The sequence below is a fragment of the Arachis hypogaea genome, chromosome 20 (genome assembly GCF_003086295.3).
Source record: "Arachis hypogaea cultivar Tifrunner chromosome 20, arahy.Tifrunner.gnm2.J5K5, whole genome shotgun sequence".
Taxonomy (NCBI): Eukaryota; Viridiplantae; Streptophyta; class Magnoliopsida; order Fabales; family Fabaceae; genus Arachis; species Arachis hypogaea.
In genome coordinates, this window is record NC_092055.1 from 9,618,015 (window position 1) to 9,637,176 (window position 19,162).

General features: G+C 34.6%; 1 protein-coding gene and 1 non-coding gene across 2 annotated transcripts; both read left to right on the plus strand.

Annotated features, from left to right (window-relative positions):
• Positions 1-439: 439 nt before the first annotated feature.
• On the plus strand, positions 440-547 carry LOC112787330 (small nucleolar RNA R71). The gene has a single exon (XR_003194749.1). It is a non-coding gene; the product is annotated as a small nucleolar RNA R71 (small nucleolar RNA).
• A 15,619-nt stretch (positions 548-16,166) lies between these two features.
• Positions 16,167-18,856, plus strand: LOC112784254 (gamma-glutamyl peptidase 5). The gene is made up of 3 exons (XM_025827410.3): positions 16,167-16,684; positions 18,076-18,216; positions 18,394-18,856. Exons 1-3 carry the CDS (start codon positions 16,364-16,366, stop codon positions 18,661-18,663), a joined length of 732 nt encoding a protein of 243 aa, XP_025683195.1. The 5' UTR covers positions 16,167-16,363; the 3' UTR covers positions 18,664-18,856.
• Positions 18,857-19,162: the final 306 nt, after the last annotated feature.

Consider the following 19,162-nt stretch of genomic DNA (forward strand, 5'->3'; position numbering starts at 1 on the left):
AATTTGGATGATTTCTCCATGATGAGTTATAGGTGTTTCCATAAGGTTCACCTAAGTAGTTCACCTCTGCTATTGCAGGGTTCTCAGGATCATAAGCTTCTTCTTCAGGAGAAGCCTCTTGAGTACTGTTGGATGCAGCTTGCATTCCATTCAGACTCTGAGAAATCATATTGACTTGCTGAGTCAATATTTTGTTCTGAGCCAATATGGCATTCAGAGTATCAACTTCAAGAACTCCCTTCTTCATAGGCGTCCCATTACTCACAGGATTCCTTTCAGAAGTGTACGTGAACTGGTTATTAGCAACCATGTCAATGAGTTCTTGAGCTTCTGCAGGCGTTTTCTTTAGGTGAATGGATCCACCTGCAGAAGTGTCCAGTGACATCTTTGATAGCTCAGATAAACCATCATAGAATATATCTAGGATGGTCCATTCTGAAAGCATGTCAGAAGGACACTTTTTGGTCAACTGTTTGTATCTTTCCCAAGCTTCATAGAGGGATTCACCTTCTTTCTGTCTGAAGGTTTGAACATCAGCTCTAAGCTTGCTCAGCTTTTGAGGAGGAAAGTACTTGGCTAAGAAAGCCGTGACCAGCTTATCCCAAGAGTTCAGGCTGTCTTTGGGTTGAGAATCCAACCATAATCTAGCTCTGTCTCTTACAGCAAAAGGGAAAAGCATGAGCCTGTAGACTTCAGGATCTACTCCATTAGTCTTAACAGTATCACATATCTGCAAGAATTCAGTTAAGAACTGAAAAGGATCTTCAGATGGAAGTCCATGAAACTTGCAGTTCTGCTGCATCAGAGAAACTAATTGAGGTTTCAGCTCAAAGTTGTTTGCTCCAATGGCAGGAATGGAGATGCTTCTTCCATGTAAATTGGAATTAGGTGCAGTAAAGTCACCAAGCATTCTCCTTGCATTGTTGTTGGGTTCGGCTGCCATTTCCTTTACTTGTTCGAAATTTTCAATCAAGTTGTCTCTGGATTGTTGTAATTTAGCTTCTCTTAGTTTCCTTTTCAGAGTCCTTTCAGGTTCTGGATCAGCTTCAACAAGAATGTCTTTTTCTCTGTCCCTGCTCATAAGAAAGAGAAGAGAACAAGAAAAGAAGAGGAATCCTCTATGTCACAGTAAAGAGGTTCCTTATTGTTAGTAGAAGAAAAGAAGAAGAAATTCGAACACAGATAGAAGAGGGGGTTCGAATTTGGTGATGATGTGAGGAAGAGATGTTAGTTAATGAATGAATAAATAGAATAGGATGAGAGAGAAGGAGGGAATTTTCGAAAATTATTTTTGAAAAGGAGTTAGTGATTTTTGAAAATTGGTTTTTGAAAATTGTTAGTATTTTTTTTTTCGAAAAAATTTTTAAAATCAAAAATAAAAATAATTAGTTAATAAAAAAGTTAAGAAACAAACAAAAAGTTAAGAAACAAACAAAAAGTTAGTTAGTTAGTTGAAACAAATTTTGAAAAGATAAGAAGATAGGAAGTTAGAGAAGATATTTTGAAACCAACTTTTTGAAAAAGATAAGATAAGAAGATATTTTTGAAAAGATATGATAGAAATTAGTCTTGAAAAAGATTTGATTTTTAAAATCACAATTAATGACTTGATTCACAAGAAATCATAAGATATGATTCTAGAACTTAAAGTTTGAATCTTTCTTAACAAGCAAGTAACAAACTTGAAATTTTTGAATCAAAACATTAATTGTTATTGTTATTTTCGAAAATTTGGTATAAAAATAAGAAAAAGATTTTTGAAAAATATTTTTGAAATTTTCGAAAATAACTAAGAATTTTGAAAAAGATTTGATTTTTGAAAAAGATTTTGAAAAAGATAAGATTTTCAAATTGAAAATTTGATTTGACTCATGAGAAACAACTTGATTTTAAAATTTTTTGAAAAAGTCAACTCAAATTTTCGAATTTGATGAGAGAAAAAGGGAAAGATATTTTTTTGATTTTTTTGAATTTTTATGAAAACATGAAAAATATGCAATGCATGAAATTTTTAGATCAAAACAATGAATGCATGCAAGAATGCTATGAATGTCAAGATGAACACCAAGAACACTTTGAATGTCATGATGAACATCAAGAACATATTTTTGAAAAATTTTTGATGCAAAGAAAACATGCAAGACACCAAACTTAGAATTCTTTAATGCTTAGACACTAAGAATTCAAGAATGCATATGATAAACATGAAAAGACACAAAACAAAATTTCATCAAGATCAAACAAGAAGACTTACCAAGAACAACTTGAAGATCATGAAGAACACTATGAATGCATGAATTTTCGAAAAATGCAAGATGCACATGCAATTGACACCAAACTTATGATATGACTCAAGACTCAAACAAGAAACATGAAATATTTTGATTTTTGTGATTTTCTAAATTTTTTTGGATTTTTAACTTATATTTTTCGAAAATTATTTAGAAAAAAGAAAAATAAGGATTCCAAAAATTTTTAATATGAATTCCAGGAATCTTATGCTCTAAAGCTCCAATCAAAGGGTCAGGCATGGCTTAATAGCCAGCCAAGCTTTAGCATATAATTACATGGACTGGAGTGATTAGTTGAATACCAATCCCAAAGCAGTTTGGGTATGGCTTTACAGCCAGATAGGATTCAACATGTTTCATGAAACACTAGAATTCATTCTTAAAAAATCTTGAAGCCATAGAATAATTTATTTTTGAAAACAAATTTTTTTTTTTTTCGAAAACAAAAGAAAAATTTTTGAAAGATTTTTGAAAAATTTTTGAAAACAAAACAAAAAGAAAATTACCTAATCTGAGCAACAAGATGAACCGTCAGTTGTCCAAACTCAAACAATCCCCGGCAATGGCGCCAAAAACTTGGTGCACGAAATTGTGATGTCCAGGCTCGAACAAATCCTGGTAATGGCTCCAAAGCTTGGTGCTCTGATCTTAATTCATAATTGTCACAACTTCGATACAACTAACCAGCAAGTGCACTGGGTCGTCCAAGTAATACCTTACGTGAGTAAGGGTCGAATCCCACGGAGATTGTTGGTATGAAGCAAGCTATGGTCACCTTGTAAATCTCAGCCAGGCAGATATAAAGTGATAATGGTGTTTTCGAATTTAATATAATAAAATAGGGATAGAAATACTTATGTAAATCATTGGTAGGAATTTCAGATAAGCGAATGGAGATGCTTTCGTTCCTCTGAACCTCTGCTTTCCTGCTATCTTCATCCAATCAGTCTTACTCCTTTCCATGGCTGGCTTTATGCAAGGGCATCACCGTTGTCAGTGGCTACATTCCCTCCTCTCAGTGAATAATATGCTCACGCACCCTGTCATGGCACGGCTATTCATCTGTCGGTTCCCGATCATGCTGGAATAGGATTCACCCTCCTTTTGCGTCTGTCACTAACGCCCAGCATTCGCGAGTTTGAAGCTCGTCACAGTCATTCAATCATTGAATCCTACTCGGAATACCACAGACAAGGTTTAGACTTTCCGGATTCTCTTGAATGCCGCCATCATTCTAGCTTACGCCACGAAGATTCCGGTTAAGAGATCTAAGAGATATTCATTCTAGCTTATTTCATGTAGAACGGAAGTGTTTGTCAGGCACGTGTTCATAGGGGAGATGGTGATGAGCGTCACACATAATCATCACCTTCATCACGTTCTTGGGTGCGAATGGATATCTTAGAAGTGAAATAAGATGAATTGAATAGAAAACAGTAGTACTTTGCATTAATCTTTGAGGAACAGCAGAGCTCCACACCTTAATCTATGGAGTGTAGAAACTCTACCGTTGAAAATACATAAGTGAAAGGTCCAGGCATGGCCGAATGGCCAGCACCTCTGATCTAAGAACCAGGCGTCCAAAGATGTCTAATACACTAGTAAAAGGTCCTATTTATAATAAACTAGTCACTAGGGTTTACATGAGTAAGTAATTGATGCATAAATCCACTTCCGGGGCCCACTTGGTGTGTGTTTGGGCTGAGCTTAAGTGTAGCACGTGCAGAGGCCATTTGTGGAGTTGAACGCCAGTTTCTGTGCCAGTTTGGGCGTTCAACTCTGGTTTTGGATCCTTTTCTGGCGCTGGACGCCAGATTTGGGCAGAAGGCTGGCGTTGAACGCCAGTTTACGTCATCTATTCTTGGCCAAAGTATGGACTATTATATATTTCTGGAAAGCCCTGGATGTCTACTTTCCAACGCAATTGGAAGCGCGCCATTTCGAGTTTTGTAGCTCCAGAAAATCCACTTTGAGTGCAGGGAGGTCAGAATCCAACAGCATCAGCAGTCCTTCTTCAACCTCTGAATCTGATTTCTGCTCAAGTCCCTCAATTTCAGCCAGAAAATACCTGAAATCACAGAAAAACACACAAACTCATAGTAAAGTCCAGAAATGTGAATTTAACACAAAATCTATTAAAAACATCCCTAAAAGTAACTAGATCCTACTAAAAACATACTAAAAACAATGTCAAAAAGCGTATAAATTATCCGCTCATCACTCCGCTTCCTCCTCGGCTGGACGCCCCGTCCACGTGTAATTCCCAGAATTTGTTGTGTTCGTCCGGGGTTAGTTCTGAGATGAATTCTGCGAGGATTTTGGCTTTCAATGCTGACCTTGGTTGAAATTGGATATCGAATTCCAAGAGCTCGATAGACCATTTGGTCAGACGTCCGGCCAGTTCTGGTTTCGTCAGTATTTGTCTTAATGGTTGGTTTGTCCTTACTATTATTGTGTGGCTTTGAAAGTAGTGCCTGAGTCTTCTTGCTGTTATCACAAGTGCTAAGGCTAGCTGTTCTATCCTCGGATACCTTTGTTCCGTTGATTGCATGACTCTACTGACGAAGTATACCGGTTGTTGTATTTTTCCTGCTTCAATGACTAGAGCCGAGCTTATAGAATAATTAGAAACAGATAAATATAAGTATAAAGGTTTACCGACTTCTGGTCTTTGCAACACTGGTGGTGGTGATAGAATGGTTTTGAGCTCGGTGAACGCTTTCTCTCACTCTTCTGTCCATTGAAACTTCTTATTCTTTGATATTGTTTGGAAGAAATGATATGATCGGCTCGATGCTGCTGGCAAGAACCAAGATAGTGCTGCTACCTTTCCTGCCAATTGTTGTACTTCTTTTATTGTTTTAGGGCTCGCCATGTTAAGTATTGCCTCACATTTCTCAGGGTTTGCTTCAATTCCTCGTGAGGTCAGCATGAATCCAAGGAATTTGCCTCTATGTACCCCGAAGGCATATTTCTCTGGGTTGAGTCTCATGTTGTATGCTCGGATCTGTTCGAATATCTCCCTGAGGTCGTCGCAGTGTGACTTTTCCTGTGTGGTTTTAGCGACCATATCGTCCACGTAGATTTCCATGTTCCGACCTATTTGAAGACGGAACACTTTGTCCATCAGACGTTGGTAGGTTGCACCTACATTCTTTAGACCAAATGGCATTACTCTATAAAAAAAATTTCCATGCTCCGTTATGAATGCTGTCTTGCTTTGGTCTTCTGGATGCATGAGGATCTGGTTGTAGCCAGAGTATGCATCCATGAAGCTCAAGCTTTTGAAACCTGATGCACTGTCTACGAGTTTATCAATGCAGGATAAAGGGTAAGCATCTTTAGGACATGCCTTATTTAAATCTATAAAGTCGATGCACATGCGCCATTTACCTGAATTTTTCCTTACCATTACCATGTTTGAGAGCCATGTGGTGAATCTGATTTCTTTGATGAAGTTAGCTTGAAGGAGCTTTCTTGTTTCTTCTAGGGCTGCCTTTGATTTTTCTGCCCCAAGATTCCTCTTCTTTTGAGCTATAGGTCGACTTGTTTTGTCAGTGGCGAGCTTATGGCAGATAATGTTTGGGTCTATGCCTGGCATGTCTGCTGGGGTCCAGGCAAATAAGTCGGTGTTGCCTTGCAGTACCTCTATGAGCTCCGATCTTTCTTTTTCCTGTAGTGCTTGACCGATGTATGTGAATTGCCCTGGTTTTGATGTTAATAGGACTTCCTGGAGCTCGTTTGCGGGTTGAGGCCTTTCTTGGGTGTCCACTCGAGGGTCAAGTTCCGCTAGGGATAGTACCTCATTTGTGTTATGAATTGCTTTGACCTCTTTTTGGGATTCTTTTTGTGGAGCCGATTTCTTTAGACTTGCATTGTAACATTGCCAAGCTTGTTGGCGATCTGAATGTAGTGTCGCTATCTTTCCGTCCTGTGCCTAGAATTTGACACATAGATGAAAAGTTGAAACTACTGCCTTGAACATGTTCAGGGCAGGTCTTCCGAGGATAATATTATAAGGACTAGGGCAATCAACTATAAGATATTGTATGTCAATGGTCCGCAACAATGGGTGGTTCCCCATCATCGTTTTTAACCATATGTAACCCTTGATAGACATTCTTTCTCCAGAGAATCCGACCAATTCTCCGGATAAGGGTTGTATGAGTCTTTCAGATATTTTCATTTTTAGAAAAGTACTATAAAAAAGAACATCAGCACTACTACCTGGATCCAGAAGGACCTTTCTTACCTGTGATGAATCCAGAAAATTTTTTCAGTGGGGGCAAAATAATAAAATAATAATTCAAAATAATAACAAATAATTTAGAATTCCATTCTTCTAGGTTTCATATTTTGAAAAGATTGAATAATCTTTTCATTGTCAATACAAACAAATATCTCTCTTTCTATGTATGTCACTAAACAATCATTTAAAAATTCATCTCCCATACGGTTACGAAGTCGACTCTTTATGATGTTCATAGCAGAAAAAGTTCTTTCAACTGATGCAGTTGCTACAGGCAAAACTAAAGCCAACTTTAAAAGAAGAAACACTAATGGATAAACAATATTCTTTCGAGTCTCAACCAACTTCTGAGAAAGAGCACCAATTCCATTTAAGTCCGAGAAATGATCATCAGAATGCACATCTAGTATGAAGTTCTCAAGTTGACTGTCAAGTGCCAAAAGTTGAGTGGAAGAAAATTCTAATGGATAAAATTGAGCTAACTGGATCAACTTCTCCTTATCAAATGCAAAAAATGAGTGTCTTGGATTCAAACAAGCTATGCAAAGAAGCAATTCAGTATTCACCTCTGTAAAACGATTATTGAGTTCTTGAAGTTGTCTATTAACTACTTGATAGAATATCTCAACTTGAAAATGATGCAAATTTGATATCTTTTGAGCTTTGCGTCTTGATCTTCCTTGTGACACAAATATATCATCCATGATTGGAACAATAATATCATGTTTGTCACAAAACAGTGAGACTTCATCAAGTAAAAGAGACCAACCATCATCTCTTATATTTTGCAATCGTTGCTTAGATACTTTGACTAATGCCATAGCATTTACAATATCTTGATCATTCCTTTGTAACGCCTGAGATAACTCATTAGTAACTCCCAAGATATTTTTCATCAAGTGCAAGTTGAAAATGGGATTGAATGACATTCAATAAATGACATGCTTCAGCTCTTTGTTCTGAATTATTTCCATCTTTCTCAACATATTCAAGAACATTAACAACAGAAGGAAATAAAGAAATTAATCTAAGTATAGTTCCATAGTGTGAACCCCATCTAGTGTCTCCAGCTCTTTTTAAAGCTGTTTCTTGATTCAAACCACGCCTACTAGAAATTTCTCCACTCTTTAATGCTTCAATTGTCTTAGTCATCTAACTATCACGAAGCATATCTCTTCGTTTACACGAAGCTCCAACAACATTGCACAAATTGGTTAACAAATTAAAAAGCAAAGCAATTTCAACTTGTTTTTTTTGCAACCGTTACAAGAGCTAACTGAAGTTGGTGGGCAAAGCAATGTACATAGAAAGCATAAGAATTTTCTTTCAATATCAAAGTTTTCAAACCATTAAATTCTCCTTGCATGTTACTTGCACCATCATATCCTTGTCCACGTACTCTTGATAAACTTAAATTATATGTTTCTAATAATGACTCCAATGCTAATTTTAGAGATAAAGCATTATTATTAGAAACATGAACAAGACCAAGAAAATGCTCCCTAACTTGTCCTTCTTTGTTCACATACCTTAAGCAAACTGACATTTGCTCCTTAATGAAAATGTCGCGGGCTTCATCAACCAATACAGCAAATAATTCATCACCAAGATCATCAACAATGACTTTTGTCGTTTTCCTTGCAGCAGCTCTTACAATGTCTTTTTGGATTGAGGGTGCTATTAGTTTAAGATTTCCACGAGCATTTTTGAAAGCACGATCAATCTCTTCATTATGTTGCGCAAAGTTTAGAAGTTGCAAAAAATTTCCTTGGTTAACAGAATCATCCGTCTCATCATTACCACGAAAGGCCAATCCTTGTCACAAAAGAAATCTAATACAATCAATTGTTGCTGTCAAGTGAATTTGATAATTCTTTTTAGCTTGCTCAGATTGTTTTTCAATAGCAGCAGTGATGTGTTGTTTTGGTCTCATAAGTGCTTCACATTTCCTCCAAGCCTGATTATGAGCGCTATCATGAATCCCAACATGAATTTGTAGTCTCTCCTTTTTTTTTCCAATTTGAAAAGCCATTAGTTACAAAAGTATCACCACCTTCAGTCTCGGGTTTCATAAGATAACAACAAAGACAAAAAATAGCATCTTTTGATATACTATACTCTAACCAGTTGCCATAGTCATCAAATCAATTAGGATTAAATCTTCGAAAAGAAGAACCATAAGCAGTTTGTGGAAAATCATGAGTCCTTGGTTGACAAGGACCTTTTTGCAAATATGCACATCTAACTTTGTCTCTGTCATTCGGGTGATAACTTGAAATCTTTGGTCGTTGTCCTGGATCTGCTATAAGACTCTCTACTTCGAATTCTAAAAACCTCCTTTTATTAGAAGAGGTCGATGAATTATTTTGAGATCCAATCTCCAATGACGAGGTTCTTTTGAAATACTTCTCCATTATTAATAAGATAAAATTATAAATCTAAGTTAATTAATTAATAAAAAGTTCACAATTCTACACAAATTAAAAATTATAAATACAAAATTGATATACATATGTCATTTAAATAAATTTCCAAGTTCCAACAAAAATAACAACAACTAATATCCCAATCTGTTCTAAGCTCTTACGGTGCTGATGCACACCTGATGATGAGACAGAATTGCTATAAGCTTGCCTATAAATGCCATCTAAGTCAATGAGGTAATATTACTCATTGAGTCATTTTTCAACATTAGTAGAATAGTAGTCCAGACTCCAGAAACAGAAATTGAGCATATAAACTTATTTCAAAGGCCCTGTAAGGCTGTAATGAAATTTAAACAATACCATATAAACTTATTTCAAAGCTCATATAAAAAATACCATATGATATAATGAGTCTTTACATATCAGATATTAGTCTTCATTTTTTCCCATCTTAAGCAAGTAGGAAAGACCAAAAGACGCAATCTTTATATATCGAAGAAGAAAAAAAGGAGTACAGTGTAAATGAATAAAATTCATTCCCAATTCACAAATTAACAAACAAATTAATCCAAGAAGTGAATAAGTGAATTAACAAACAAATTAATCAAACTAAACTTGCAAAGTTGCAATTACATCAGAACAAATTCAATCACAAATTCACAATTAACAAACCAACTAAATCAATTATCAAACAAATTAATCCAATTAGCAAATAAGTGAATAAACAGAATTGCAGATTGCTGAATCATGATTCATGAATGTACCAAGAAATAGAATAATTCAAGACTGAATCTGAACAGCTGAACTCTAGGAACTAAGAAGCAAAAGTGCAGAACCCAATAGGCAGTAGCGGTGTGGGCGTGCAGCGTTCAGCGGCAGTAGGACGAAGACGAAAGGTAGGCGTTCTCTACTAAAGTCTGAAGAGTGAAAACCAAAGAGAGAAGAGGAACTCAGATTTGCAGATTCGCAGTATTCGAAGAAGAAGAAGAAGAAGAAGAAGAAGAAGAAGAAGAAGAAGAAGAAAAAGAAGAAGAAGAAGATGAAGAAGAAGAAGAAGAAGAAGAAGCCAGAAGGGGATGCGGTCATTCGGAGACGCGACACGGCAGCAGTGAGCCAGTGACTCTGGACTCTGGAGACACGAGGGCGGAGACGTCAGCGAGGAGAAAACCGTGACACTGTTTGAAACGCGAAGTGGTGGGTTGGTGCCTGGTGGCATGCGACACGGCAACTGGCGGCTGGAGCCTGGAAGGAGGGCTGGAGCAGATGAAGAAGATTGGGGAAAAAGAATGGTTAGGGATTTAGTTTGAAGTGGGGTATGGGTCCTGGGGTCAAAATTAATTATATACTGGGGGCAATTTAGACATTTCACTAAGAACTACTAAGACATTTTTGGAATTTCACTGGGGGCAGTTGCCCCCACTCCCCAATGAATACATCCGTCCTTGTTTCTTACCAATAGCTTGCCTGTTTGGATGGAAATTACCACTGGGTTGTCTGAATGTGGTGCGGCTGAGCATATGTCCTTCTGGTTGAAAGTGATTTCTAGATCGGGTGCGTCATTATTGTTATGTGGTGTTGTTGCTTCGATTGCCAGCATTGCGCGGTAGCTGCGTTTTCTTGCCGAAGTTGTTTCGCCTCCCCCAGCGAATCCTCCAGATATGCAGTTTATAACCCCTTTAGGTGGGGTGTTGTTCGTCCACTTATTGGCTTCCTTGTTTCTCGAGGTTTGTTGGCGCTCTTCTTTGTCTCTGTCGCCGTCTTTATGTTTCCTTCCTTCGATGTACTTATCTAGGAGTCCTTGCCGAGCTAATCTTTCCAATAGATCTTTGGCTATCACGCACTCATCGGTTGTGTGTCCGTACTTCTGGTGGAAGGCACAGTGCTTGCTTTTGTCAACAAATATTTGGTCTTGATAGCTCCCAGCCCTTGCTGGTGGTTTTATGATTTTAGCGTTGAGTATTTCTTTGATGATCTTCTCCCTTCTTGTGTTGAATTTGGTGTAGTTGTTGAATTTTGGGGTGAGCTTGAATGGTTTGCTGAGCTCTTTATTGTTCGCCGTCCTTGGCGTTCTGTCTTCCTCTCTTCTAGGTTTTCTTTCTGTTTTGTTGGCTTCACGGAGTTCTTCAATCTCCATTTGTCCAGATGCTCTTTCTCGGAACTCCTCTAATGTCTTCGGCTTGGTGATTGCGATCGTCTCTCTGAATTTTCTGGGTCGGAGGCCGGCCTTGAGGGCATGCAGGTGGACGGCGGGGTCCAGATCGGGTATTTCCATTGTTGCATCTGCAAATCTGGTTAGGTATTCTTTCAGGCTTTCTTGGGGACCTTGGCGTATGGTGCCGAGATAATCGGATCTGTGTACGTATATCCGAGCTACGGCGAAGGAGTCTATGAAGGACTTCACCAGTTCTTAAAAGGAAGAGATCGAACCTGCAGGTAATTTTGAAAACCAAAGTAACGCAGCGCCGTCGAGATAGGTAGGGAAAGCTCTACAAAGAACGGGTTCATTGTTAGGGCCATTGAAAAACATCATAGATTGAAATTTCTTAATATGAGCCCGGGGGTCACTAATCCCCTTATATGGCTCAAGCGAAGAAGGTAGCATAAAGTTCTTTGGCATCTGATAGTTGGTGATTTCCTCCAAGAAAGGATTGTCCAAGGTAAGCTTCTCTTTTGGTGGGTTGACACTTAGTAGGTCTGTGCTACCTTTGGTCGGGCCCTTTTCATCATGCTTGCTGGCGTTGTTCTAGGCGGTCAACTCAGCAAGCCGTTTGACTTCTGCTTAGTTCGGTCATCTGGGCCAAGAGCTCGGCCTGAGTGAGCTGGTGAACTCCATTGTCGGCCATGTCAAGAGGTTGGAAAAACCTGTGTGAAAGAGAAAAAATAAAGTGCAATATATAAGAAGTAGTGGGGTTAGGTTTACTGCCTTTCGGGCCTCACGGTGGGCGCCAATTATTCCATTCAGGTCAATCCGAGGTATATCTCTCCCAGCGAGGCTGCTTGTCTGTTGGCGGAGCTATACGTCGTCTGGAAGGTAGCCTACCTCGGTATGGTGGAGCACGGCGGCGGGAGCACCTGCAAAAAGCACTCCGACGCTCAAGTAAATATGTGAACTATAAGAGATGAGAGTAATGAATTAGAGTGAGTTTCTTGACCTGTTTTTCCTGGGTTATTGGATTTGGTTTTATAGGTAAACGAAGTGCCTTCTATTGTTTGCTTGTTCCGATAATAGTGGCTTAGATAGTGAGTTCCGTTGCTGTTGGTAACGGTTAGTGGATAGTGTTTGACTTGTGCACAATTTTAGTCAAGTGGTTACCTCAAATATGGTTGTTCGTTTTCAGACTTTATGGTCGGTCTGAGTTCTGATCTTATCTCCGAGTTTATGGGGTACACATCAGCTACTATTGTCGCCCACAAAATAAAGGGAATGTTTTAAATGGAATAAATAGAATATTAGGTTTTAATGATCCATATAAAAAATAAATAATTTTATGAAATGTTTTCTTTATCCCGTTTTTTTATCTTTTGTAACCACTACCGATAATATCAAGAATACCACTGTTAATAACTTTATGTAAAAATTCAAGTGCAAATAAATTTATATAAAATCAATAATTAAAAATTATTAAATAATTTAATAAGTGTGATTAAAATAAATTATATTTGAATTTCTACATTTTTAATGATAATGATTTATAAAAAATTTTGGTCTATGAAAGACCAAAATATATACTTTCTCCATTTAAGGCATCTAATAGTTGGGCCTCTTAATACCACGTTACTCTTCACTAATCTGAGTGATATTATGTGGATTCCATTTTCATGGATCATTGACTTTGCTTTTCCCTGTAACTCTTTTCTTTTCTTTCTTTTATTTTTTTTTTTTCAAAAAGAATAAAACTTTTCATGTAAATATTACTTACATGATATAAATTAAGTGAAGAAAAATATTAATAAAAGTTAACTAAAGAAATGACTTCAAATGGCTCATTGCCTATAAAGTTATAATAGTACAGTTAGTTTTTTCTTTTTTCAATTTACACTTTTGTCATCCAATTACATATTTTATTTATAAAACTTTTGATGTAGTATTAGTCAATCGAATGATATATAATTAAATTGGGAGCCCCTCAAATAAAGATTTTGAAACGTTTTTTTTTAATATTTTTTAGTAATTAAAATTTAACATATATAATTAATTAAATCGTATGTTATTTTTGTCAAAATTAGTCCAGACAAATTAATTTGACCGAAAAAATAGTGAATTGAATTTTAAACGGTCTAAATTAATATTATTTTTTATAAAAGATGCCTACAATACCCTTATTATAAAAAATGACTAAAATACTCCTATTATATATATATTGAAAAGTCTAAATCCTAACCCTATAAGGCTACGACGATAGGGAAGTAAAGGACTAAAATTTAGGATTCTTAAAATTAATATATATATAATAGGAGTATTTTAGTCATTTTCTATAATAAGGATATTATTGTAGTCATTTTTTATGAAAAATAATATTAATTTAGACCAATTTAAGATTTGATTCATTATTTTTTCGGTTAAATTAATTTATTTGGCCTAATTATAACAAAAATAGCACCGTTTAATCGATTATATGCGTTAAATTTTTATTATTAAAAAATATCTTAAAAAAAAGACATTTTAGACGTATTTATTTGAGTGGCTCCCAATTAAATTTACCCTATATTTTTTTTTCGAAAATTAATTTTATGTATACTAACAATCATGTTAATGGACACTAATTTGTTAAAAAAAGAGATATGATTCTAACTTAAATAAAATGGTTACTCATATATGTGTGTATATAAAGGCTTTGATAAATGTAATAATATATTAGTTTCTTTTAAAAAAAAATAATACACTAGCTAGCACCTGAAAATTGATTTTAATAACATCTTCTCAAAACTAAGTGCATCACAATTGTATTTTTTTTTTAATGCTAAGAAGAGTGAAGTTGAGTGAAGAGTAAAGATCATACTTTTTAAAATAGAAAAAGAAAAAACAAAGGAAAGTGTAGCTAGCTAGGCATGCAAAACATATTGCTTCTCTTGTCCCGATTCAAAACATTCAACATAATTTCTCTTTTACCTTGCTTGCAGCTTGTTTTGCCATCAAATCAGCAGCACTGTTAGCAGTCCTTTAAATTAAACAACGTTACACTTTTCAATTTTTTTGTAAAATTTCATGGATCTTGTAAATATTGTCAAGATCCGGATGTTCGTCCGGGAAAACATGATTATATCTTTGTATTGTTAATTAATTATTATTAATGGTTCCCAATGTTTGCATCAAACATGATACTTTTCAACGAGGAAACGCGGGGAGTTCATTTTTTACGTTTGCACTCTTCAATTAACAATATTGAATGTAAACAATATAATAAACTTGTTCTCTAAGAAGAGGCCTTCAATTTTTCATATGGCTTCCACCTTTTAACTTCCAACTTGCCCTCTTTCATATTATATAATAAGATTGATGTATGTTAAAATATGTTATAGTAGTCAACCCTAGATCATGATGATATATATGCATGACGATGCACATATTATATTAGGATGAAGGTAGCTAAGATGTATTTATATGATGTTATACTTATATATATATAAAATTAAATTAAATAGATAAATTAAAAAATTAAACGTTCAGAAGTGCGGCTTACATGGACGGCACCCATTTGCTAAAGTGTGCACGTGATTACAAACCAGGTGACAGAAGATCACGTGTTTTTCTTAGACATTGGGCTCACTACCCTAAACGACAACAGTTTTGAGGCTTCATCTTTGCGGAATTTCTCTCCAGCTTATTATTTTTCAAATCAGCGTGTAAATTACACAAAATGAAATACAACAAATATATTAAAAATTAATTAAATTATATAAATAATTAAATGTATAATAATTAATTTTTTATGTGTATATAATATTTTTTATTATTTTTAGAATAAGGTATAAATACATAAATTGATCTCCAATCAATTTCAATTTTCAAATGAAATATTTTTTTAGAATAGTTTTTTGTCTTAAAATTTTGAGAATTATTATGTTAGACAGATTTATTTTTATGTCTTTTTGAAGGAGACTGATTTATATTGTAATGATATTTTTTAAGATTTAGTTGTCTTATGATAAGATTTGTCATAAATTTATTTGTCTAATACAAATATTAGAAATTTGATCGGAATTGACAAAAAAAAAAAATCAACTTGTTTCATAGAGTAATTCTCAGCAACATTCAAAGCAATAAAAAATTATTGTGAACCAAAATTTTCAATTTAAAATTCATTAAATGCTGTTAAAGATATAATTATTATTAATGTGTCTGATCCTATTAGATGAAAGTTTTTGAAAAAAAAAAATTGTTCTATGATATGATATCAAAGTTTTTATCACTTAAAGGTCTAAAGTTCGATTTTTATTGAACTAAAAGAATGTTAACATAAAATGAATAAGAAGAGGAAAAAAAATTAAATAAAAAATTCAAACAAACTAAAAAGAGATTTTTGTTTGAGTGAATGTATTAGAAATATAATCATTCATATACTTGTTACTATCAATAAATACCAACTTAAACTTTAAAAAAAAAATGATTTTATCGTGAATACTGATTTGAATATCTACTTTTTGATACAAATGTTATATTATTATTATTATTATTATTATCTGTCATCGGCCATATATTAGTAAAAATCTTTGTTTTTCAGGTTTTAGAAACATATATATAATCTGTAATATATAATATAGACACAAAGTGATTAATACAAATTATAGCTAATGATGATGATATATTAGTATACATTTAAGACTGCTTGTAAGACAAAAGAGGTAAACATAGTAGTATTCTTTTATTTTAAAGTTAAATTTTATTATGTGAGAGATAATATAATATATTGTTTGTATAATTATTGTTTGAACGGGACACAAAATATTGCAAGTCAAAACCTTAAAAATAGGTTTGAAATTCTGGTAAAAAAAATTTGGTTCCAGGTATACCCTTGTAAGTTGTAACATTCAAGCATGGAAGAACTGATCCGTGCCACTTTTAAGAACATGCCAGGTTTTACTCCCTTGCCCATTTTCACGACCACATTCACGTTTATTTTCGGTAAATGCAAACCAAAAATCTGTTTATAATGCCATCGCATTTTATTTATTTTTAAAAAAATTGTTGCTAAGCTTTCTAATGAAACGAGATCGGTGACAATATCGTAATTAACGTAGAAAAACGTGGCCATTTTCATGGCCTCAACCTTTATAAAAAAACGCAACATTCTTCGAACGTTGTCATTACCCGCAAGCTCAGAACACCTGTTAAACCCAACCTTCTCTCTTCTCTCCTTTTGCTTCCTTTGCTTAATCATTAGCAGAGAGAAGAGAGAATGGAGGAAGAGATGGAGAAGAAGAGGTTTGGGGTGTTGCTGTGCGCGGAGGATTCAGAGTTGGTGAGGAAGAAGTACGGAGGGTATTTTGGGGTTTTTGTGAGAATGCTGGCGGAGGAAGGTGAAAGATGGGACGTGTACAGGGTGGCGCGTGGTGAGTTTCCCGATGATGATGAGCTGGCATTATATAACGGATTCGTGATCACTGGCAGTTGCAACGACGCACATGGCAATGACCCTTGGATCCATCAACTCCTTAGCCTCCTTCAAAAACTTAACTCCATCAACAAGAAGGTTCTTGGCATTTGCTTTGGTCACCAGGTAACTATTAATCTTACGATATGCACTCGATTTTTTAAATTCTATGATTTTGCAATGAATTTAATTTTGGTTATCACATATATTATGTTAAATAATCATTCACATAATAGATATAAAAAATAATTGTTTTTGTTACATTGTTAATTGAATATATGAATGTGGAGAGGGATTGAATAAGATTAGGACTAGTAATAGATTCGGTTTAGGTTCTATCTTAATTCTTAACTTTGTTCGCAGGTTTAAATTCCTGATCAAATTCTAAATACATCCTAAATCGATCTCTTAATCCAACTGTACCTGAATTGTAAATCTTTATTTATATGAACATGCTTTTATATATTAAAAATGCGAGTTGGATGGATCAAGTTGCTAGATATCCATTCTGGGTCAAGTGGTCCGGTTAATAATTCATTCTGATAGAGTTGGATACCCGCGAATTAGAATAGTGTTTAGTCCATTTTACAGTGAATTTAATTAAGCATGGGAATAAAACACGTGATGTCATCCTAGGGTAGATTTAAGAATATATATGGGAATGATGAGAAGGGTTATTGTGGATTAGGAATTGTGTTATCTCATTGGTTGGTCCCCTCATGTCAGAATCTGTGTCATTCCAATCTTCGCATGGAAAAATTGAGATTCTATTTTGGAATTTTTCAAATAATTTTTAGTAATTACTCAAATGAAAATTTTAAATAAAAATATAATTTATTTATTTAGCTATACTTTAAATGAAAACATTTTTATAATATATCAAAATTTAATTTTATAATTCATCATCAAGAATCAAAAAAAGAATTTTCACATGAAAATAATTATAAAATCTTTATTGGAGTATCACTGTAATTTTTAGTTCCAATCTCCTTTTCGATGTGGTCCTGTTCATTGGTATTATTACTACTCATCATACAGCTTGCTAATTTGTGGTCTGCCTTTGTTTGGATAAAGGGAAAAATCAATGCTACAGAGAAAAGATTCTAAAACAAGAGGAAATTAATGGTCCAACTGATTATGAAAAGGAAATTAGAAGATTATTATTCTACTGATTAATTTTGTTTGGCTTATTAATTTTAACACCGAAAGTTGTTAGATGTTGATGCATACTGATCTTAGCAAAATTATGAAAAAAAGGTTAAGTTGTTTTCGTATGAACTAAGAAGACATAAGCCAACCCAATGACACGTGCTTTATTTGCATTCACTTTCGTTTATGGGTAATGATTAGTGTTATTACGCGTGATTTGTTGGATTTTCACATGCTTCTTTTAAGCATAATTCACATTTGTGTTGGCAATGGTCGGTTGATACAATGAATTAACCAATAATTTTTCTTTGTTTTTGTCTTACATTTGAATTAACATTTTCCTAATGAATCAATCATGGTTTAATCAGATACTTGGTCGTGCATTGGGAGGGAAAGTGTGTCGCTCTCCATCCGGTTGGGACATTGGTATCAGAACCATAAACTTGTCATCATCTTCATCTCTCAAGCTTCCATCAAAGCTCTCTATAATTGAATGCCATCGTGACGAGGTTTGTGACGAACTCTCTCTTTTTCTCTGTTATGACGTCTTCATGTAAAGATGCTGAACTGTTAAATAATTTGATAAATTTAATTGAATTATTTAACATCTTCATATGAAGATATTTTTACGTAAATAACCCCCTACTACTAAATAGGACTGATTTGGAATGTTGAATGAATGGTAGATATGGGAGTTGCCTCCAAAAGCAGAGGTGATAGCATGGTCAGAAAAGACAGGAATTGAAATGTTTAGATATGGAGATCATATAATGGGAATTCAAGGGCATCCTGAATACACAAAAGACATTCTTTTTCATCTCATTGACCGTCTTACTCAACACAATTTTATCCACCAAGATTTTGCTATGGAGTCAAGGCTTAAGGTTGCAATGTGGGAGCCAGATAAGGACTCATGGAAAAGAATCTGTGTTAGTTTTCTTAAGGGTCCATTGTAACCCAACCTATTATATATATAACATGTGAAACAGACCAAAATAAATAAATAAAGTAGTTCTGTGTAAATAGAATTAAGAACTAAGATGTGATATTTAGTTAATTAAGTAGTAATCTATGTGGAAGAATGAAAGGTAGCAATTGTATTGTGTGTGACACTTGGTATGATTATGATTTGTGGCGAATTTTCTCTAATTTGTCTTAAGAAACCAAATGGCTAACTTGCCTTCGACAAATTAATTTCCTATGCTAATACCATGTGCATCTTTTATTCTTTTCATTTATTAATTCTTCACATACAGATTAATACTCACACTTCTAATAATTTCAAGAATTTAGCTAAGAGCGCAAGTTAAAGTTATCAATAATTTTTAAAAAATTCATAAAAAATGAGGTAAAATTAAATTTCTAATGTATTTATTGTGTGTTTATTAAGGGTTTAGTTATTATATATCTTAAAGGACATATGTTAAAATTATTACAAATAAAAGCTAGTTAAAT